At 54.1% G+C, this 22,463-nt stretch overlaps 1 protein-coding gene across 1 annotated transcript in view; it reads left to right on the top strand.

Moving 5' to 3' along the window:
- Nucleotides 1–770: 770 nt before the first annotated feature.
- Nucleotides 771–22,463, top strand: part of WNT3A (Wnt family member 3A) — a 53,923-nt gene continuing 32,230 nt past the window's right edge. The window contains exons 1-2 of the mRNA XM_034948290.4: nt 771–972; nt 16,407–16,648. Of these exons, the coding sequence (XP_034804181.1) occupies nt 902–972; nt 16,407–16,648 (313 nt within the window). The 5' untranslated portion in view covers nt 771–901. The remainder of the gene's footprint in view (nt 973–16,406; nt 16,649–22,463) is intronic.

Raw genomic sequence — 22,463 nt, 5'->3', positions numbered from 1 at the left:
GGGCTTCCACTGTTCTCTTCCCTGGTGGAGTGATGGGGAGAAAAATGGAGGGGTCAATCCCTGCGCCACAGAGAGAGTCCCACTCGTCCCCAACTGTGACCCACAGACGCGTGGCTGCACCTTGGAGGTCCACCTGGCCGCTGTCCCCATTGCAGGCTGCACCCATCCCGGACCCTTTCTATCTGCCGAAGGCGCGGGCAGCCCTGGTCTCAGCGGAAGGAGTCCGGCCGCAGGCAGACGGGGCCAAAGGACGTGCACCCGACAACCGTCCGCTCCCTCCCCAAACCCCCGCCCCGAGAAGGTTGATGGATGAAGGGGAGCCCTAGCCCAGCCACCTCGGGGGCAAGAGACGGAGCTCGCCATAGACCAGGAGCGAGAGAGGGACTGCGGGTCCCACCGTGAGCGCAGGGCGCGCGGGGCTGGAAACCCAGGACGCGGCCCGGGAGCTCCAGGAGGGCGCCTGCGGATCGCTCAGCCCCGGGCCGGCCGCCTGCCCATCTGGCGCACCCCAGCGCGCCGCGCACACCTGGGGGCCCGCACACCAGCACGTCCTCAGACACACCGGCACCCACGGCAGCAGGCGGGGGCCAACGCCGCCGCCGCGGTTCGGGCTCCCAGGGCCCCGCCTGCCCCTGCCTGCCCCGCCCGGGCCCTGGCCCCGGCGGGCGCCCCCCGCGGCGCTGCCCCGCCCCCGCCGCCCCGCGCCGCCCCGGGCCTCGGCCCGCAGCCCGGCCGCCGGCCCACCTGGCGCAGCGCCGCCCTCGGAGCCCGCGCACACCCGCGCACCCGCGGCCGCAGGAGGGCCCAGCGACGCCGCCGCGCCAGCTCCCAGGGCCCGGCCCCCCCCGGCGCTCACGCTCTCGGGGCGGACTCCCGGCCCTCCGCGCCCTCTCGCGCGGCGATGGCCCCACTCGGATACTTCTTACTCCTCTGCAGCCTGAAGCAGGCTCTGGGCAGCTACCCGATCTGGTGGTGAGTGAGCCTCCTCGCGTTCGCCCCTGCCCCTGTGCGCCGCGCCCGCAGCAGACGGCCCCCTCGGGCAGGGACCCCGCGGTGGCCCGAGCCCGCGCCCTTCTGCTCCAGCCCCGCGTGCGGGCAGCGGGCGGTTGGTTTTCCTTGACGGCCACTTTGGACCTGTTCAGGCCGCTGGGACGCGTGGGTGGCGGAGCTTCCGGAGACATTGATTCCCGAGCGGGGGAGTAGGGGAGGTTGCGGAGGTCCTAGCTGCCCCTGGCGTCGGACAGGGCGAGCAGTGGGCTGGGGAGAGGCTGAAAGAAGGTCGGCACGCACGGTCACCGAGGGGACAGGCAGCTCGAGGCCAGGGGACAGGCGAGGGAAGAGGGCCAGCGAGAGAGAATTCGCCGGAGACTTTCCTCAAAAACCGTATCTTACACACAAACACACACACACGTTTTAAAACAAAGTCGATGAGACAAGACTGAACAGCTCGGAGCAGCGTGGTTACGTAAAGAAAGCTGGGACCCGGCGGGGAGTGGCGCAGAGCCGGCGGCGGGGCGCACTGGGGGCCGGCCCTGGGCCCCGCGCGCCTCCCCGCCGCAGTCCGGGCACGGGGGTTTCCAGGGGCCCTCTCTGCGAGCCCTCCGCATGGGTCCACCTGGCAATGAGGGGCTGCTGTAGAGAGAGTTAAGGGTGAGTTAAGCACGGGGTGTGAGGGGCTCCAGGACCCTCAATTAGAAAGCGCTGTGCTGCGCCCTCCACACCAGAAAAGGCGCGTTCCGTGAGACCCTCCCCAGCCTGGCGATGGAAGTGCAGATAAACCAAAGGAAGGGTCCCGAAAGGTCTCTCTCAGGCCTCCCACCTCCACTGCACATATCCTGTGGGAGGGGGAACGGTGGCCACACTTTCGCCAGGGCTTGTGATCCCTCAGAGCCCTCACCAAGCAAGGATCACCCCAGTTCCGAATTAAGGGCGCTCTGAGATGCCCAAGATTGAGGAACACAAGTGGGAGGAATGTGGGCGCGTAGGGCCGGGCGCAGCGCTGGTAGGACCCACAGTTGGAGAGAAGCCTCCCCACAAGCATGCACACTCCCCCCCATCCTTCTCCGACGGCAGCCTGGAATTATAATAATTACGCCGAGGGGAAGGGGGGAGACCCAGCGAGCCGAGGTACATCTAATCCGATAATATTTTCTCTTCGAGATGGTTCAGGAGCGGGGGCTCCCGCGGTAGGGGCGCCGGGCCAGGAGCAGCGGGGAGGGGAAGGGGCAGCCCTAGGCAGCTGAAGGGCCTGGAAGAGGCCGCGAGGCCGCGGGGACGCGCTTCGGGGACCCCCGCGCGCCCCTACTTCCGCGTGCCCCATTTCCCGTGCGGCACCTGCTGCGCCCAGTGGCCCACCTGAGGGTCAGGCTCGGGGCTCGCCTTGGGGCGCGGGGATACTGACGCGCGTCCAGACGGCCGCAGGGAGCCAGGGGCAGCGCGTCCGTCCGAGAGAGCCCCGAGGGCTGCCGGCTTACGCACCAGGCTTCTAATTAGAACCCGCCGCCGCGTTCCTGAGCGCAAAAGGAAGCGCCTTCGCCCCCGGGCCCTTCCCATAAATGTCGCCAGCCTCCTGGCAACCCCGCGCCCTAGGATCTTTGTCTTGTCGGCCCTGAGGGTTCCTAGCCTCGGTCCCCATCCACCTCATACGCATGTATACCTCCTTTTCACCTGGGCCCCCTGTGTTCTACCCTGAATGGACCCTGAGACACCCTCGGGGACAGTCAGGCATTCTGCAGGGGAGCCAGGAGGAGCAGAGAAGTGAAGTCCCTGTACCCTCCGCACCCTCCTATCAAGAGTCCAGGACAGCCCTTTGGCCACACAGGGAAGCGGGGCATAGAACCCCACCTGACACTGACGGGGGTGGGTGGTGAGGACCCCTCCCCAATCCCCACCCCCACTTTGTTCTCAGTAGGGTTCTCACACTTGGGGATTCTCTGCTTCCTGAGAAGCAGCCTCCCCTTGGGGGAGGCTGGCTCCCTGGGGACAAGTCTGCCCCCTTCTTGATCCCCTCTCTGCTCCCAGGCAGGCTGCTCGGGCTGGAGCAAAGACATGACTTCCCCCAGGCATGAGCAGCACGCTGGCAGCATAGGGAAGAAGACTCACAGAAGGACACAGCGCTGCAGGACCCCTGCTGCTGGACCCCTGCCGCTGGCATCCTACAGTTTAATAGCCTTCATAGCCGGGGAAGATTCTCTCTCTTCCTCTGGTCTTCTACCCGGTAGAGCATCTCCTCCTTTCTCCTGCCTCCCCGCATCAACCCCAGATTAAGCATCACCAGGGGAGAAGGGGACCTTGGCCCCTGCCAGGTGGGCTCCTGGTGAGCCCCAGTGGAACAGAGCAGGCTGGGGTGGGGGGCCTCTCTGTAACTCCTCACCTGTGCCCCCAGCCCCTCCCTAACATGAAGCCGCTGGCCCCTTGATTCTCCCCCCTCCACCATCACCCGCACATGAAAGTGAAAGTGAAGGGGAATCTCCTCACCTGGAGAAACAAACCAGGAAACAGCCCAAATCAGGGTAATTAGGCTTTTGAAGTTGGCAGAGGGAGAGGCAAAGGTGTCCCTGTGGCCAGCAGCCCTGTGAGAGTGTGAAGGGCCACCTGCCTCCCCAGGGCTGGGTGGCCCAGAGGTGTCTTATACCCACGCAGCAGATGCCAGTGGTCCCAAGGCTGAGAGGGTCTGAAATGCAGAGAGACGGGCCTAGCCTAACACTGAATGGCCCAGAGCTGCACAGACGTCCAGGGGCATCCATTCTGAGCTCATCCAGTGACAGAGAGGAGACAGGCAGGAGACCAGACCAAAGCATATGCACCTGCCCACCTGCGTCCCATGAGGCCACAGACGGCAGGAACCTAGTGGCCCCAGCCTCCCAGCACGCCCCTTCTAAGCTGAGTTCTCAGGAACAAGAATTCTTGGAAGAGCCCACATGGACAGAGGACAGGGTAGCTGCGCTGCAAGGAGACCATGGCTCCATCTGAGAACAATCCCCAGGCACACCCGCACTCCAGGGCACTCGGAGCACCTCTCCCTTCTTCCCATGTCTGGGTTAACGGAATCTTGTCATCTCCCCAGGGACCCCACCAGGACCCTAGAGGTGGGCCTGTGCCTCCCGCCACTGCCTCCCCAGGGTCCAAGCCCACTTCGGGGCTTGCAACTGGATTTTGTTCATCTTTCAAGTCCCTCTGCTGCCTTTACCAGACTGGGCTGTGGCACTCCCGCCACGGCCACCTCCTGCTTCTGTTCTCAGTCCTGGCCCTCCCCTGGGACCCACACCCTCCCAGCCACCTGGAGTTGCTGCCAGGCCTGGCCATAGCCACCGTCGCTGCCTAGTGGAGCACAGCAAGCTCCACCCCTTACCCAGCCCTGCTCTCCCTCTCAGGCCATTCCTTCTGCCCGGCCGTCACCAGCTCCTGCTGGACTATGGGATCCCAAGCACAGAGACCTGGCTGCTTGCAGATGGCCACCCCAGTTGTCCCAGTGAAGTGCAGTGTGGGCTGTGTCCAGCCTTTTGCCTGCCCCTGGCCTGCTCCACAGCCTCGCTCATGCTCCCTCCAGGGTCTCCCTCACATCCCTCTGGGCCTCGAGCTTGTCACTATGACAGAAACACATCACGACCTCCATTTTTATAGGGCACCTCACACAGCCCTCAACAGAACATGTAGGCCCTTTCAGGCCCCCACTCTCCTACACACTCATGGGTGCAAACAACCTCCTGGGCACAAGAGCTCAGCCCCTCCTCCTAGCCCTTCATGGGCTGGAGGGCCAGCACACTTGGAGGCCCTGCTCAGCCAGTGTCTGCACTACACCACCGCCAGGCACTTCGCCCCTGTGTCCTCAGTCCTGGTGGGCCTCACTGTGGTGGGGAGACAGCCTGACTGGAAGAGGGGTCGGGTGAAGAGGCAGCTTAGAGAGGCAGGAGCCAGGAAAGGGTGCGGGAGAGAAGGAGCTCAGCTGGAATGATGGGTCAGGCATACGTGTGTGGTGTGTGGGCAGGTGGCTGCGGCATGGGTGTTTCGGGGACTGAGAGGGGCCAGTCGAGCAGGGCAGGGACATGGCCCAGGGTACCCAGAAGCTCAGATGGGAAGGACCTTGTGATAGGAGGGATGGTTGCCACTCCCAGAGTCACCCTGCCTCCATATTAGCCTGCCACTGGCGCACTCCCTCTGCGGGCCTGGCCTTACCCTAGCCCCTTCTTCATTCTCCCTTCGCCCGCATCTGTCTGTGTCTCTCTGTCTCTGTTTCTCTCTTCCCTGCCTCTGTCCCTCCATATCTCCATACCTTTGTCTCTCAGTTTCTCCCTGTCTCTCTCTCTTCCCTGTATCTGTCTCTGCCCGTCTCTGTCTCTATCTCTCTGTGTCTGTCTCTCTCTTTCAGTCTTTGTCCTGTCTCTCTCTGCCTGTTTCTGTCACTCTATCTCTTTTCATCTCTGTCTCTCTGTCTTTTGCAGTCTCTGCCTCTCGTCTCTGCCTCTGGTGCTGAGGACAGCAGTCACTAGCAAATAAAACTCGTGAAACGAGCTGAGTGGAGCCACCAGGCCAGCCCTCCCAGAGCTGTGGGATCTCAGGGCCCTGGGGGTGGCATTGCTTCTCAGAGCTGCCCACACACAAACCCCTCCTGAGGGTGACGGTCAGGAGTGGCCACACGTCAAGTGTCTGCAACCAGACATTGGCCCTGCATGACTGCCAGGATCCGTAGCCGCCTCAGGGACGCACAGCACCCTTCCAGAGTGCAAAGCTCCTCCTGCCTGGTGCTCGCACCTCAGGCACTGGCCAGCTTGGGCCCTTGAGGCCAGCTGCCCCTCTGACTCACAGGGCTTGTTCTAACGATGTTTGCTTCGCATAAGCCTCCTGGAATCTTTTGTAGCAGGGAGAGCAGGATGAGTAGATACAGTCATAGCAGCCCAGTCTTAGGGGTGGTGACTGCCCGGTGGCCACTTCTTCCACTGGGTCCCTTGTGCACATCACCGTACTGTGAGGAGGGAAGCTCCGGTGTGCAGCAGCCCTCCCAAGATACAGGCGACAGGGCTCCCGCCATCTCCATCCAGGGACCCCGTTGGGGCTTCTCAATGTGGGGCCTACCACGCAGAGCCCAAATGTGAATGCTTGGCCACCTGCCATGAAGAAATCAGAACAGAAATGGGAATTTTAAAAGGATTTGGTGACATTGTAGCGGTTTGACGGTGCTGCAACCATTTCTGTGGATTTTGTAATAATGGAAATTTAAAAACAAACCAACCACATCCCTCTGTTGGGACTCTAGTCTGAGAAAGCCAGCCTGAAGCCACACCTGGAGTAATGGGGGTGGGGGGGCTCTCTCAATGTGGACCACTGCCTGTAGCCCTCATCCATTGGATTTTTGACCCAAACGTGAGACTTCTAACTTGCCCCCTTTAAGAGTAGTTGAAGGGCTGATTGCTGTTTCTGTTCAGAAGACCCGCTTCATGTCTCTGAAGGCTATTGGTTGGGGAAGAAGGATTAGACTGTGGCTCAAGGGGCAGGGGCTGGGGCAGAGGTTGCAGGTGCCAAGGAGGCTGGTTCTGGCTCCCAAAGAGAAAAAGCTCCCTAGGGATGAGAGCCTGTGCCCCAAGTGGTACCAGGGAGGTGCTGAGCTGCAGCTACCGAGGCCGAAGAAAAGGAATGTCATTCACAAAGGAGACCTGTACAGCCCCACAGACAGGGTCTCACTCTGTCACCCAGGCTGGAGTGCAGTGATGTGATCTTGGCTCACTGCAGCCTCGACCCTCATGGGCTCAAGTGATCCTCCCATCTCAGCTTCCTGAGTAGCTGGGACCACAGGCGAGCACCACCACTCCCAGCTAATTTTTGTATATTTGTAGAGATGGGTTTCACCATGTGGCCCAGGCTGGTCTCGACCTCCTGGGCTCCAGCAGTCCTCCCATCTTGGCCTTGTGAGTAGCTGGGATTACAGGCTCGTGCCACTACGCTTGGCTAGTGTTTTTCATTTTTTGTTGAGATGGGGTCTTGTTCCGTGGCCCAGGCTGTGCACTTTAATGTTGGACAATCCCCCACCCCACCCCTCACTGGTTACAGCCCTGAGGCTGGTGAGGGGCACATGGCCTCTTCCTTGGCCTCCCTACTGGCCTCCCCAGGTGACACCCTGGAGGTGTCTCTCACGTTGCTGCTTCCACATTCCTTCCCCGGCAAAACGTGCCGCTGCCGCCCAGGGAAACTGGCAAGTGCGTGGCCGCGGGCACAGGAGCCGCTGTGCCTGCTGGGACTCGTTCAAAGTATGTGTCAGTAATCCCAGCTGGGCCGGCGGGCAGGAGGAGGTACGGGTTGGGAGAGCTCCAGGCAGGGCCGGGCAGCCTGGACTGGGAAGGGTTGCCGACACCCAGGAGGGACCTGGGGGCCTTAAGTCCTGGGGACCCTGGCCGGCTCACAAGGTGCTTGAGCTGCCGAGAGTGGTCTTCTAGGCAGCTGCAGTTCCACCACTGGGTGTGAGAAGAAACCAGAACCTTGGGGGTCTCCCGGGCAGGTGGGTGCCCTCGGGCAGTCTCAGCCTGGGCGAGATGGGAGGTCATCCACCAACAGGGAAACACTTCGAGCCTCAGGTCTGAGGAAGGAAGCCTTATCACCGCCCATGGAGTGGCCCTGATCTTAAGAAGACAAAGATTTGGAACAGGATGTTTGCTCCAGAGGCCCCACAGAGGGGAAGCCCACCTGCCCAAGCAGGACCCTCAATGGCAGAGACACCCACCTGCCCTGGTCCTCCACACCTGCCTGCATTGCAGCTGTGCTGGAGCCAGAGGGGTCCCAGGAGGCGACCAGCTGGACTCAGGGCACAAATTGCATCCTGGAGGGGTGGCCCTGGCAGGCCCGCAAGTGGGGTGCACTGGGTCCCTCTCAGGCCAGGAGGAGGCTGAGATGACATCCAGCAGGGCAGCAGGTCCTGAGATCAGTGTCCCCATTCCATGCACTGCTCCCCTCCTCTCTCAGAGCTTCAGGTAGGAGAGGGGTCCATTACCCCATTTGACAGATGGGGAAACTGAGGCCCAGGAGGGGAAAGAGAGAAAGAGCAAACAAACAAGCGAGTAACAGGGCCCGAGTTGGAGCCCATGCCTGCCTTCCAGGCCTGTCCACACGCCTGCGTGGAGCATTACTGTGAGGTCCCCACGCCCCCAGCAAACATGCAAGCACAGAGCCGTGCCCTTGGTACATGGGTGCTCTGAGTTTGCTAAATTTTACTGCTAAAAGACACCAGGCCTGGACTTGAGAAACCTAAGAGCCTGCCAGCCTCAGAAGGACTTGCACAGGAACAGTGGAGGCTGGATATGATGGCCACTCAGGACCCCCACAGCTGTGTGGCTGCGAGAAGGCCCCCACGCTTTGCCCTGAGCTTCCATCCACAGGGATTAGGTAGCACCTCCAGTGCCGCCACATAAGATGGGAAATTGCACATGGGACCAAACCAAGCCGGGGAGGCCAGCGTGGCCCGGACTGGGCTGGCCTACCGCCCGCCTTGTGGTCCTGGGCCAGCCTCCTTCTTCCCCTGCATGTCACAGCCAGCATCTCTGCTGTACCTCTGGCGAGCTGCCCAGCCTTTCAACAGAAGTGAGGGAGTGGGGAAGAAAAACCATTAGTGCTTGTGGGCTGGAGGCATGGCTGCTGTGACTTTGGCCACAGGCGGAAGCCATGGGTCTAGGGACTGGGGCCATTTTATAAAACTACATTTGTGTGTGTTCTGAGTGAATATGACAGCCTCCCCTTCAAAACAAACGATTATTAGGAAAAAAACAAAACAAAACAAAACAAAACCTAACAGCATTAGTGAAAATCTGGAAGGAAAGACAAGTCTGTGATCTTATCAACTTTTTCAACTTTTTGTTTTTCTAAGTATAGAAACAGTTTGTGTTCTGTTTTTGAAAACTCACTAAGCATCATCTCCATTTCTGGGGCCTTCTGGATGATCACACGATGGTTCCACTAGGCCTTGTGGTGCTGGTACTGCGATCTGCTAGCCCAGCCCTGCCGTTCCCTCCAGAGCTGGGATTCCAGGGAAAGGGGACAGAGCAAGAGAGGCTGGAGATATTGGAAGAGCAGGGTCACATTCCCTTGGGACACCAATTTTGCACAGCCAGAGGGATATCTGGTGTCCCATCCAGTTGGGCAGTTAGAATTCCAGCCACTCAGCTGTGTGGCAGCTGGACGTGGGAAACATGGACTCTTCCTGGGACGCTGTGGTGTTGGCAGTGAGAGGGGAGAGGGAATGAATTCCTCATCCGGTGAATCACAGGCTCGGGGTGCAGGGCATGGGGGCAGGGAGGGCAGGCTGGCCTCAGCCTCTCCCCGGGGACTGGGCCCAGCCTTCCTGCCCCTGCTGTTCCCACCACCCTGAGGCAGGGCCCAGACCTCACTGTGATCCAGATCGTTGGCATCCAGGAAGTGAGTAGGGAGTGATGGATGGCAAGACCACCACCCCCGCCTCCCGCCCCACCCCCGCCGCCCAAGTGCTTACCTGTGGTTCCTTGTGTGAGTGATCCTCAGCAAGTACCCTTCGTCCCTGACCAGACACTTGTTTGCATGCCTACAAAGCGTGGGAGAGGTCGAAGGGGAGATTGGAGAATTCATCAGAAGCCCCAGAAGCCCAAGTGGGAACTCCTGGCCCTGCCTGCTGGCTGGGGCCACGCTTGTCTTAGGGCACCAGGCAGGACAGTGGCCACTCGTGGCTGCTCCGCCTGAGGCCATGAGCAGGCAGGAGCCACAGACTGACAGCCAGTGCTCAGGGTCTGTCTGTGCCCGTCACCTTCTGGGCACCCGATGTTGCCCCTTTCTGTCCCCCGCATGTGCTTTAAGCGCCTGCTACTACCTTGCTCTTTTGGGGATCCTACTGACTAGAGAGGGTGGAGGTAGGTCCCTGACCCCCCAGGGTGATTATCAGCAAGGCTGACTCCCCAGGGACTCAACCCAAGGGAGCCCCCAAGGACCCTCAGAGTCCTCATGAAGACAGACACGGGCCATGGAGCAAGTTTAGACTCAAGGAAGCCATAGAAGTTTCCCCGTCAGCCTTAGAATGTCCAAGCTAGAGGCAGCCTGGGTGAACCCAGCACACATTCCCCGTGGCACTCACGCTCCTGGGGCCACCCTGGGAGGACCCTGTTCTAAACCACAACCGCCCAGTTCAGCTGGGGAAACTGAGGTTCCAACAGTCCCAAAGCTGCAGGTGCAACTGTTAGGGCCACCACCCATGTCCCACTGGGTCGCCTCCAGGGGTGGAAAGGGGGCTGCATTGGGGACAGGAAGCCCTATGATGTCTTGGGTCATCAGCTGCAAGGAGGCTGTCCAGGGTCTGTGTGACTTGCGCCATTTATCTCTGACTCATTTATAAATGTTATTTTGCAGGGACTGGGGTTTCATACGTGTACTTGTCCATTCTGCATTGCTATAAAGGAATGCCTGAGATTGGAAAGAAAAAAGGTTTAATTGGCTTAGGGTTCTGCAGGCTGTACAAGCATGGCACTGGCATCTGCTGAGGCCTCAGGGAGCTTCCACTCATGGTGGAAGTCAAAGGGGGGGTACGTGTGTCACATGCGGGAGAGGGGGCAGGGGAGGGTGCCAGGCTCCTTCTAACAACCAGCTCCTGCATGAACTCATAGAGGGAGAACTCCCTCATTACCGCAGGGAGGGCACTGTGCCATTCACGAGTGATCTGCGTCTGAGACCTAAATGGGTGGGGCCCACTAGGCCCCACCGCCAACACTGGGGGTCGCATTTCAACATGAGATTTGGAGGGGACACACATCCAAACTATATCAACACATTTGAAGGGCATTGTAAGATCTTAGAAAGCAGTGGCCCCTGGAGGCCAACATGCGGGAAGCCCTGTTCTGCTGTATTAGCCGGTGGCTGTGGCAAAGCTCCATTCCCTGAGCCTTGGCTTCCTGCTCTGGGAGGTCCCAGTGCCACCTATCCAGGTCATGTGGGTTTCAGGGAGCCACATAACTAGAGCCTGTGGGGAGGTCACCAGTGAGCTCTGCCCAGCAGGTGGAGGCCAGGTAAGGGGCTGGGTGGTGGTAGTAAGAGGAGCGATGCTGGCTAGTGGAAGGGAGAAACAACCAGCTTCAGCAAGCCTCCCTTTCAGAGACAAGAGTGCTGGAAAGGTGGAGAGGCCGCAGGAGGAGGGAAGAGGAGGGACTAGCTCTCTAAAGACCACAGTGGCCAGGCGCGGTGGCTCACACCTATAATCTCAGCATTTTGGAAGGCCGAGGCGGGAGGATGGCTTGAGTCCAGGAGTTCAAGACCAGCCTGGGCAACATAGACAGACACCATCTCTACAAAAAATACAAAAGTTAACCGGGCATCATGGCACAGGCCTGTGGTTCCAACTACTTGGGAGGCTGAGGCTAAGATGGGAGGATCCCTTGAGCTCTGTAGGTCAATGCTGCAGTGAGCCCTCAGCCTAGACGACAGAGCAAGACTTCATCTCTAAAAAAGTAAATTAATAAAATTTAACAAATAATAAAGGCCATGGCAGTGGGCTGGCGGAGACAGCGGTGGCTCGGGCCCCTGGAGCTTGCATAGCAAGATGCTGGAGGTGGTAGCCTGGCCTTCAGATCCTTCTCCTTCTCTGGGTCTGAGAAGCTTAGGTGTTGGAACTCAGAGGTGGTCAGGAAATGCCAGCATGAGCAGGAAAGTGAGAGGGAGTATCTGCTGGCTCCCAGTGCTGCAAGACCCTATCTCTACAAAAAATACAAAGCAAGAGAACAGCACTGGGGCTTTGCCATTGGCTAACGCAGACTGACCTCCCCAGTTTGGGCATGAACATCCTTTTCACGTTCCAAGGTGGGATCTGGGAGTCCAGGTTGCATTGTATTTGATGCACCCTGAGAACTTGCGCTGAGAACAGGACCCTGGGGACACTCAATCTCGAAGACGGGGTTCTCATTCACTCTCCATTTGCAGAGCCCCTCCCCCACTCACTGCAGCCAATACTCCCTGGCGAGACCCTGAGACAGGCCTGTCTGTCCCTTGTCCCAGGCAAGCCTGGCCCACAGGGTGTGGGAGGAGGAAGTTACAGGTCATAGTTTCCCAAGCACTGATGGATTCCGGGCATCTGCATTCTCCTTGGATTAGAAATTTGGATCCTAGGAGCTTTTGGGGGCTGGTGTGGGGATAGTGCCTGTGCAATTTAGATTTTTTTTTTTTGAGACAGGGTCTCACTCTGTCACCCAGCCTGGTGTAATCAGAGCTCACTGTGGCCTTGTCCTCCTGGGCTCAAGTGATCCTCCCACCTCAGCCTCCCAAGCAGTGGGGACTAAAGGTGTGCGCTACCACACCCAGCTAACCTTTGTATTTTTGTAGAGATGGGGTCTTGCTCTGTTGCCCAGATTGGTCTTGAACTCCTGGCCTCAAGCAATCCACCTGCCTCAGCTTTCCAAAGTGCTGAGATTACAGGCATGAGCCACCATGCCCAGCCTTATATTTGATTTTCTTTTTAATGACCCAACTGATCCTTCAAGGCCCAGCCAAAATCTGGTGGCCCAGTGAGCCTCCTGGGCCCTCCTCTGCACTGCTCCCTGGCCCCACAGGAGCTCCCCACTGCCTGCCAGCTTTCCACCCTCCTCAGGCAGGGTCTGTGTGGCCCAGGCCTTCTGGTGGCCTGGTGCTATCAGAAGGAGAAATCTCTCAGGAAGCAACTCAACGACCTGGAGGGGCCCTCTGGTCCACAGGAGGCAGGAGAAGCCCATCCTGACCCCAAATCCCCAAGGGCCCGTCAAGGGAGGGGTCCCATCAGGGCTGTTAGAGGCCAGGGATGGTGGAGCCACCTCTGGCCTGGCAGCTGGCCACCTGCACCCTGGCCATACTCAGGAAGGTGGTGGGCCAGGGCCCACCTGGGAGGAGGGTGAGAGGGGCACAGAACTGGCTGACTCAGCACCCTGAGAATGGAGGCTTCAGACTTGGGAGTCCACCTCTCTGCTTTATCTAGAGACCAGGGACAAGGCCGCCCCTCCCAGCCCCGAGCCTGCGAGCTGAGGTGGTCCCGGCTCCATGCTGGTCATAGTGTTCTGGGGGTGGGCAGGGTGACAGCCCCCAAAATGAATCCAGCATCTAGCCTCGGAGAAGGGATGCGCCTTGGAAATGGCCGCATCCCCCAGGCCAGTCCCTGTTTTGTAAGCAGCAAGCTCTAAGTGGATTCCTTTGTTTCTCCTCATTCTAAGTCTCCAAGTAAAAAGGACATTCAACAACTCTTGCTTTTCCTTCTTTCAGACACCTCTTGCTCACTTCCCTGGCTGTAAGCTAGGCTGGCCCTGGAGCCTGGGTACCCGGCCCTTCTCAGACACACTCGCAGGCCTCAGCCATGACACTCAAATGTTTGTCCTCTACAACATTCCATTAGGAAAATTTTCAAACATCTGGAAAAGATGCAGCCTTTGGACATCAAAGCCTTGTGTGTCCACAGCTCACACTGAAGTCAGCCTGCTTTATCTCACACCCACCACCCTCTTCATTCTCTATCTATCCGTCTTATCTTTTTATGCTTACGTCAGTCTGCTCTGTCCCAAACACTGTAGCAGGCACGTCCTGAACCAGTGCTGGATGTTTTGCAAGTAACATCCCACATGGAGTCACACCATAGAATGGGTGAAGGGGAAGCATCTGGGTTCATGGAATGGAGGCACCTCACCTGGGGCAACCACCTCACCCTGGCTTAAAAATGGAAGCCCCTTGCCTGGGCACGGTGGCTCATGCCTATAATCCCAGCACTTTGGGGGCCAAGGCAGGTGGATCACCTGAGGTCAGGAGTTTGAGACCAGCCTGGCCAACATGGCAAAACCCCGTCTACTAAAAATACAAACATTAGCCAGGCATGGTGGTGCACACCTGTAACCTCAGCTACTCGGGAGGGTGAGGCAGGAGAATCACTTGAGCCAAGAGGGGGAGGTTGCAGTGAGCCGAGATCACACCACTGCACTCCAGCCTGGGCAACAGAGCGAGACTCCGTCTCAAAACAAACAAAAAAGGAAGCCCCTGCAGTCCTGGGCGAAGCAGACAGTTGGTCTCCCGGCCTCACCCATGGGCACCCCCAGGCCCCTCTGCTGGGGTTCCTGGGTGCTCTGAGGTGCATGGTTTGAAAACCACGAGTCCAGCCCCTACGGTCACCTCCCTGGACTGGTTCAACCCACCTTCTCCTGTCCAGAGGCCTCTCACCCACAGTCCAGGTCACAGACAGCTGACCTTGGTCACCACCACTTGGCCCTGGGCAGTGGCAGTGCAGACCATACCCCAGGGACCCCGGATGGTCATCCAGTTGCCGGGACTCAAAGGAAGAGAGAGGATGGGGAAGGAGACATGGAAAAAGACTGCCCAGCTACCTACAGCAGGAACACCAACCCAGCCTGCATCAGGGCTGGCCTTCCTGGGAGTGCTGGGATCTACAAAATGGTGGAGGGGGTGTGCAGGGACACCTGGGGCAGGATACCTGCGTGTAGTGAATGAATAAAGAAGTGAACAAGGGAGCCGACTGTGCAAGGACAGACTGCAGGGGTGCAGGCTTGAGTGGTGGCCTGGGGATGCCCGTGGGGTCTGGCGCGAGGTTATGCACTCAAATGAGGGACAGACAGGAGGGAGGGTGACTAGAGAGAGGGAGGCCAGATCTCCAGGGGGTAGACATATTGGGGACCCTGAACACTGGGAGTCCGGTCCGGAGGCCAGACTGGTTGGATCCAGTGGACACATCGACAGGTGGTCATAAGCATAAGGAACTCTCTCCCTCCACCCACCTCCACCAGTGCCCAAAAGGACCTGGTGATTTCTTTAAATTGAGGTGTATTTTGTACAGCAAAATGGAAGACCCTAAGTGCATGGCTCAATTCGTTCTGACGTGAAGCACTCACATAACCAACATCGCAGTCAAACGCAGAGCACTTCGGCCAAGCTGGCCTGGCAGAGCTTCCCTGATGACAGGCACATTCCTTATCTAACTGTCCCATTCAGGGTAGCCACGGGCCACACGTGAAGCATGGCTGGTGCCACCGAAGGGCTGAGTTTTACATTTCTTGTATTTTAATTAATTTTAAACTTAATTACATTAATTTAAACGGCACAGGTGTCGAATGCCTTTTGCCAAAAGCAGAGCACAGCCTGGGAGCTGTTGGGACCTGGAAAATGAGGAGTGAGGTTGCCACGGTGCTGACCTCTCCCGCGGATGAGTGTTGCCTGGTCTTGAGCTCAGATTGGGGGATGCGGAGGGCCCCAGGAGCATCTCACAGTTGAGCCCCTCCTCCCCACGTGCTCACGGGAGCCCATGCCTTCGGGTTTCTGAGCAGCCTGGCACCCTAGAGGCAGTCTTCATTTGTTTATTCACTCTCCTATTGACGGATGCTTGGGTGGCGTCCAAGTTCCTGCTCTCAGGCTCAAAGGCCTGGGAAGATTCCTGAACACGTCTCATTGTGGACACGTGTTTACATCTAGGGGTACATAGCCAAAAGTGGGCCTGCGGGCTGGCGGGATGGGTCTGAGTTCCACAGTGATTTCTGCGCTGGGTCACGCCTACATCCCGGAAGCCAGGCCTCCTCCTCCAATCCCAAAGCCAAGGGCATCCCTCCTCTGGGCAGCCCCCACCTGACCCGGTCCCCAGCCTGAGGTTCTCAGGTTCTAGCCATGAGTCCCCCACTGGGCTCCAGGTCAACCTGGTGTGAACGGGGCCCATGCAGTTGTGCTGAGCAGGAATGCGGGGCTGCATCATTTCCTGTTACAGATCTGGACAACTTGAATTCTGAGCTGAGTTTTGGGGATAGGGCAGGTCAGGGTCCTGGCCTTGTAAAATCAGACTTCCAGATAAAACATACAGAAAGACACATAGATGATATCAAAACATCTAGAAAAAATTAAATAGCCAGCATTGAGTATTTATTCTGCACACAACATTGTATTAAGCATTTCTTGTATAACATACAGGCTTAAGAGCTGGGCAAGGTGGCTCATGCCTGTAATCCCAGCACTTTGGGAGGCTCTAGCGAGAGGTCACTTGAGGCCAGGAGTTTGGGACCAGCCTGGGCAACATAGCAGGACCTTGTCTCTACAAACTGTAAAAATAAAAATTAGCTGGCTCTGGTGGTGTGTGCCTGTAGTCCCAGCTAATCTGGAGGCTGCAGTGAGCCATGATCATACCACTGCACTCCCTCCTGGGCAACACAGTGAGATTCTGTCTCAAAAAAAGAAAAATTAGAAGGCATGGTTTATAAACATTATTTTAGAGGCCATAGAGAATCCTTAATTGGGCTTTTAAGTAAAAATTCTCTTACTTGCAAAATAAAAAATCAGATTTCCTTCATGGTGGAAGCTGCGTCTCGCCCCCCGAATGCACTTGAGGCCCCAGAGCAAAGGGTCTGTAGCCTGCTCATCTGTGTCGCTGTCCCAGCCCCACACTCACCACCGGATCTTCCCCTCTGCAGGTCGCTGGCTGTTGGGCCACAGTATTCCTCCCTGGGCTCGCAGCCCATCCTGTGTGCCAGCATCCCGGGCCTGGTCCCCAAGCAGCTCCGCTTCTGCAGGAACTACGTGGAGATCATGCCCAGCGTGGCTGAGGGCATCAAGATTGGCATCCAGGAGTGCCAGCACCAGTTCCGCGGCCGCCGGTGGAACTGCACCACCGTCCACGACAGCCTGGCCATCTTCGGGCCCGTGCTGGACAAAGGTATGGGGGTGGTCTGGGGGAGGGCAGATGAGTCTGGAGTGGGACAGAGTCTCCCGCCTAGCGCTGCCTGACATTCTCATCTGTGCACACGGTGGGAACAGTGCCTCACGCGGACGCTGGGGTCCTTCCCGCTTACCTCCAGGAGGACGGTCTGGGGCTGAAGCAGGACTGAGCCCGTGGGGTTATTCGGGTATCCCTCCTCCTCCTGCTCCCTGGAGAGGAAAGCGGGCATTCTAAGGTGACTCCAACCATGGCCAGTGGCGGGGCTGCTCCCAGGAGCCAGGGCACAGGCCAGGCTTGCAGAGGAAATACACAAACTTAAAGACCTACAAGAAGGGAGAGGTTTGGGGGCACCCTAGAGAAGAAAGAGAGACAGAGAGAAAGACAGAGAGAGACAGAGAGAGAGAGAGATAGAGACAGACAGAGACACAGAGAGAGACAGAGACACAGACACAGAGAGAGAGGAACAGTGAGACGGAGAAAGATAGAGACAGAAAGATGCAGAGAGAGACAGAGAAAGACACACACAGAGAGAGACAAAGACAGAGAGAGAGACAGAGAGGGACAGAGCGACCAAAAGAGAAAGACACAGAGGAATAGAAAGACAGAGACATAAAGATGCACAGAGACAGAGAGAGACAGAAATAGAGAGAGACAAAGAGGGACAGAGAGAGACACACAGAGAGAAACTGAGAGACAGAGAGACAGAGACGGAGAGAACATGGACAAGATTAAAACTTTAGCATCGTTTTTTAAAAAGTTGAGGTGAAATTCACATAACTGAAAATCCGCGATTTTAAAGTATTCAATTCAGTAGCATTTGGTATACTCACAGAATTGTGCAACCATCACCTGCCTAGTTCCAAAATATCTTCATCACCCAAAAAGGAAATCTGTGCGCATTAAGCAGCCATTCCCATTCTTCTCCCTTCCATAGCCCCTGGCACCCACCCGCCTGCCTTCTCCCCTGTGATTTAGCTACTCTGCCTGTTTAAGAAACGGCATCACTCAATATTTTGCGTCTGGTTTTTTTTCACTGAGTGTGTTGATTCACCTGCACTGTGGATAGTTTCAGCACTTCATTCCTGTTCATGGGCTGAATAATATTCCATTGCATGGATGGAGCACACTGGTTTATTCATTCTTCAGGTTGACGCATATGAGCGTGGTCTCCACATTTTGGCTGCTGTGGCCTTTTCTTGGACATGCATGTGTTTGAACGCCGTTTTCACACCTTTTGGTTTCTGTATCTAGGAGTGGAATTGCTGGGTCACAGGGTAATTCTGTTTCGCTTTGCTTGACCTGGGAGGTCAAGGCTGCAATGGGCTGGAACCATCACACTATTTTCCACAGCAGTTGCACCATTTTATATTCCTACCAGTATTGTTTGAGGGTTCCAGATTCATCCTCACTGATACACTGTTTTCTGGTGTTTGTATTTCTTACTTCTGGCCATCCTAGAGTGTGAAGTAGAACCTACTTCTGATTTCAGTTTGCACTTCTCTGATGACCGATGATGCCAAGCACCATTTCATGGGCTTTGGGGCCATTTGTAGACCTTCTTTGAAATGTTTAGTCAAGTCCTTTGCCCATTTTTAAATTGGATTCTTTGTCTTTTTGTTGTTGAGTTGCGAGTGTTCTTTATATATTCTGGATACTGGATGTGCATCAGATGTATGATTGGTGAATATTTCTCTCTCATCGTGTAGGATTTTTTCATTTTTGTGAGAGTGTCCTTTGATACACAAAATTTTTTAATTTTGGTGAAATCCAGTTTATTTAGATGTCATACTGAAGCAAGAATTAGCTAACCTAAGGTCACAAAGATTCACATCTATGTTTTCTTCAAAGAACCTAATAGTTTATCTTTTACTTTGAAGTATTTAATCTATTTTGAGCTCATCTTTTTATATGGTATGAGGTAGGAATCTAACCACATTTTTTTGCATATGGAAATTCAGTTATTCCAGTACCTTCTAGGGAAAAAACTGTTCTTTTTCCCATCAAATGGTCTTGGCACCCTTGTTGAAAATCAATTGGTCATAGATGTATAGGTTTATTTCTGGACTCTCAATTCCAGTCTATTGGTCTGTATGTCTGTCCTGTCACCAATACCACATTATTTTGATTGTTGTAGCTTTGTGGTATGTTTTGAAACTGGGAAGAGTAAGTTTTCCAACTTTGTTCTTTCTTTTCCAGATTGTTTGGTGGGGACAGGAAAAAAGATTGTTTTGGCTATTTGGGGTCCCTTTCAAATATATGTAAATTTTAGGAGCAGTTTTTCCATTTGTGCAAAAAAAAATGCTGCTGGGATTTTCATGGGGATTTCACTGATTCTGTAGGTTGCCTTGGGAAGCATTGCCTCCTTAACAATATTAAGTCCTTTAATTCAGGAGCTCAGGGTCTTTCCATTTATTTAGGTCTTCTTCCTTAATTTTTTTTGTTTGTTTGTTTTTGTTTTTGAGACAGGGTCTCACTCTGTTGCTCAGGCTGGAGTGCAGTGGCATGATCACGGCTCATTGCAGCCTTGACCTTCCAGGTTCAAGCGATCCTCCTGCTTCAGCCTCCCAAGTAGCAGGGACCACAGGCATGCGCCACCATGCCCTCCCAGTGTTTGTATTTTTTGTAGAGATGGGATTTTGCTATGTTGCCCAGACTGGTCTCTAACTCCTGGGCTCAAGCGATCCACCTGCCCTGGCCTCCCAAAGTGTTGGGATTACAGGGCATGAGCCACTGTGCCCAGCTTCTGTAATTTCTTTCAGCCATGTTTTGTAGTTTTCAGGGTATGAGTTGTGTACCTCCATGGTTAATGTATTCCTAAGTACTATTTTTCTTTTTGATGCTATTGTCAATGGAATCATTTTTCTTTTCTTCTTTTTGTTTTGAGACAGTGTCTGGCTCTGTCACCTAGGCTGGAGTGCAGTGGTACCATCTCGGCTCACTGCACTTCCATCTCCCAGGCTCAAGTAATTCTCCTGCCTCAGCCTCCTGAGTAGCCAAGCTTGGCTAATTTTTTGTTTTTTTTTTTTTTGTAGAGATGGAGGTCTCCCTATGTTGCCCAGGCTGGTCTTGAACTTTTGGGCTCAAGCAATCCTCTCGCCTCGGCTTTCCAAAGTGCTGGGGTTACAGGCGTGAGCCACTGTGACCAGCTTGTAATTGTTTTCTTAATTTTTTTTCAGACTTTCCATTGTTAATATATAGAAATTTAACTTTTTAATCAAGAAATACATTTTTTTTTTTAGTTTTGATCCTCAACTGTAACCCTGCTTAATTTGTTTGTTAGCTTTGAGAGGGTTTTGGTGAATTGTGTAGAATTTTCTACATATAAATTGATGTCATCTGTGGATGGAAACTGCCTCCTTTCTTCCTTTCTTATTTGAATGTCTTTTATTTCTTTTTCTTTCCTGATTGCTCTGGTTAGGACTTCCAGTGCTATGTTGAACAGAAATGGTAAAAGTAGGCATCCTTCCCTCGCTCCTGATCTTAGGGTGAAAACTTTGAGCTGCCTGCATATATGGTGTTGGCTGCAGGTTTTTCTTTCTTTCTTTTTATTTATTTATTTTTAATTTCTATTTCAATAACTTTTGGGGTACAAGTGTTTTTTTGTTACATGGACAAATTGTTAGTGGTGAACTGAGATTTTAGTGCACCCCTCACCTAAATAATGTACATTGTACCCAATATGTAGTGTTTTATCCCTGGCTTCCCTCCCAACCTCCCTCTTCTGAGTCTCCGGTGTCCATGATATCACTCTGTATGCCTTTGTGTTCTCATAGCTTAGCTCCCACTTATAAGTGAGAACATAGGATATTGGTTTTCCACTCCTGAGTTACTTCAGTTAGAATAATGGCTTCCAGATCCATCCAAATTGCTGCAAATGACATTATGTAAATCCCGTTAATGTCTGAGTAGTATTCCATGGTGTATATATACCACATTTTCTTTATTTTATTTTATTGAGATAGGGTCTTGCTCTGTCATCCAGCCTGGAGTGCAGTGGTGCGATCTCGGCTCACTGCAGCCTCCACCTCCTGGTTTCAAGCGATTCTCCTGCCTCAGCCTCCCGAGTAGCTGGGACTACAGGCACCAGCCACCAAGCCGCACTAATTTTTGTTTTTTCAGTACAGACGGGGTTTCACCACTTTGGCTGGGCTGGTCCTGACCTCCTGACCTCAGGTGATCCACCCGCCTCAGCCTCCCTAAGTGCTGGGATTACAGGCGTGAGCCACCGTGCCTGGCCTTATACACCACGTTTTCTTTATCCACTTGTGAGTTGATGGGCACTTAGGCTGGTTCCACATGTTTGCAATTGGGAATTGTGCTGCTGTGAACATATGTGTGCAAGTGTCTTTTTCATATAATGACTTCTTTTCCTTTGGATAGATACCCCGTAGTGGGATTGCTAGATTGAATGATAGAACTACTTTCAGCTCTTTAAGGAATCACCATACTGTTTTCCACAGTGGTTGAACTAATTGACATTCCTACCAGCAGTGTATAAGCATCCTCTTTTCCCCACATCCACACCAACATCTATTATTTTTTGATTTTTTAATAATGGCGTCCTTGCAAGAGTAAGGTGGTGTCTCGTTATGGTTTTAATTTGTGTTTCCCTGATGATTAGTGATGTTGAGCATTTTTACCTATGTTTTTTGGCCATTTGTATATCTTATTTTGAGAATGTCTATTCATGTCCCTTACCCACTTTTTAATGGGATTACTTGTTTTTTCTTGCTGATTTGTTTGAGTTCCTTGTCAATTCTGGATATTCACCTTTGTCAAATGTATGCTTTGTGAATATTTTCTCCCACTCTGTGGGTTGTCTGCTTACTCTGATGATTATTTCTTTTTGTGTGCAGAAGCTTTTTAATTCAATTAGGTCCCATTTATTTGTTTTTGTTGCATTTGTTTTGGGGCTGTTAGTCATGAATTATTTGCCTAGGTTGATGTCTAGAAGAGTTTTTCCAATGTTGTCTTCTAGAATTTTTATAGTTTCAGGTCTTAGATTTAAGTCTTTGATCCATCTGGAGTTGATTTTTGTATAAGGTGAGAGATGAGCATCCAGTTTCATTCACCTACATGTGGTTTGCCAGTTTCCCCAGCACCAATTATTAAGTAGGGTGACCTTTTTCCAATTTATGTTTTTGTTTTCTTTGTCAAAGATCAGTTGTCTGTACATTTTTGGCTTTATTTCTGGGTTCTCTATTCTGTTCCATTGGTCTATGTGCCTACTTTCATACAAGTTCCATGCTGTTTTGGTCACTATAGCCTTGTAGTATAATTTGTATACTATACAAATTGTATTTTTAATAGAGACGGAGTTTTGCCATGTTAGTCAGGCTGGTCTCAAACTCCTGACCTCAAGTGATCCACCCACCTTGGCCTCTCAAAGTGCTGGGATTACAGGCTTAAGCCACCACACCTGGCTAGTTCCGTATAAATTTTAGGATTGTTTTTCCTAATTCTGTGAAAAATGATGTTGGCATTTTGAGGGGAATTGCCTTGAAGCTGTAGATTGCTTTGGGCAGTATTGTCATGTTCACAATATTGATTTTTACTGTCCATGAGCATGGGATGTGTTTCTGTTTGTTTGTGTAGTCTATGATTTTCTTCAGCGGTGTTGGCTGCAGGTTTTTCACAAATGCCCTTTATCCAGTTGCCCCAGGTGGCAGTGGCTTTATTTAACTTTCAAGGTTTTCAAAGACCACCCTTCGATTAGCCACTGCTCTCTCCTGAGACAGTTCTGAGTTAGGCAAAACGAATTTTTTTTTTACCCAGACAGGTTAAAACAGACAAACAATTCCTTGGGGAAAAG

The sequence above is a fragment of the Pan paniscus genome, chromosome 1 (genome assembly GCF_029289425.2).
Source record: "Pan paniscus chromosome 1, NHGRI_mPanPan1-v2.0_pri, whole genome shotgun sequence".
In the NCBI taxonomy this organism is placed as follows: Eukaryota; Metazoa; Chordata; class Mammalia; order Primates; family Hominidae; genus Pan; species Pan paniscus.
The sequence above is the reverse complement of the archived record's forward strand: the minus strand, read 5'-3'. Positions and strand labels throughout refer to the sequence as shown.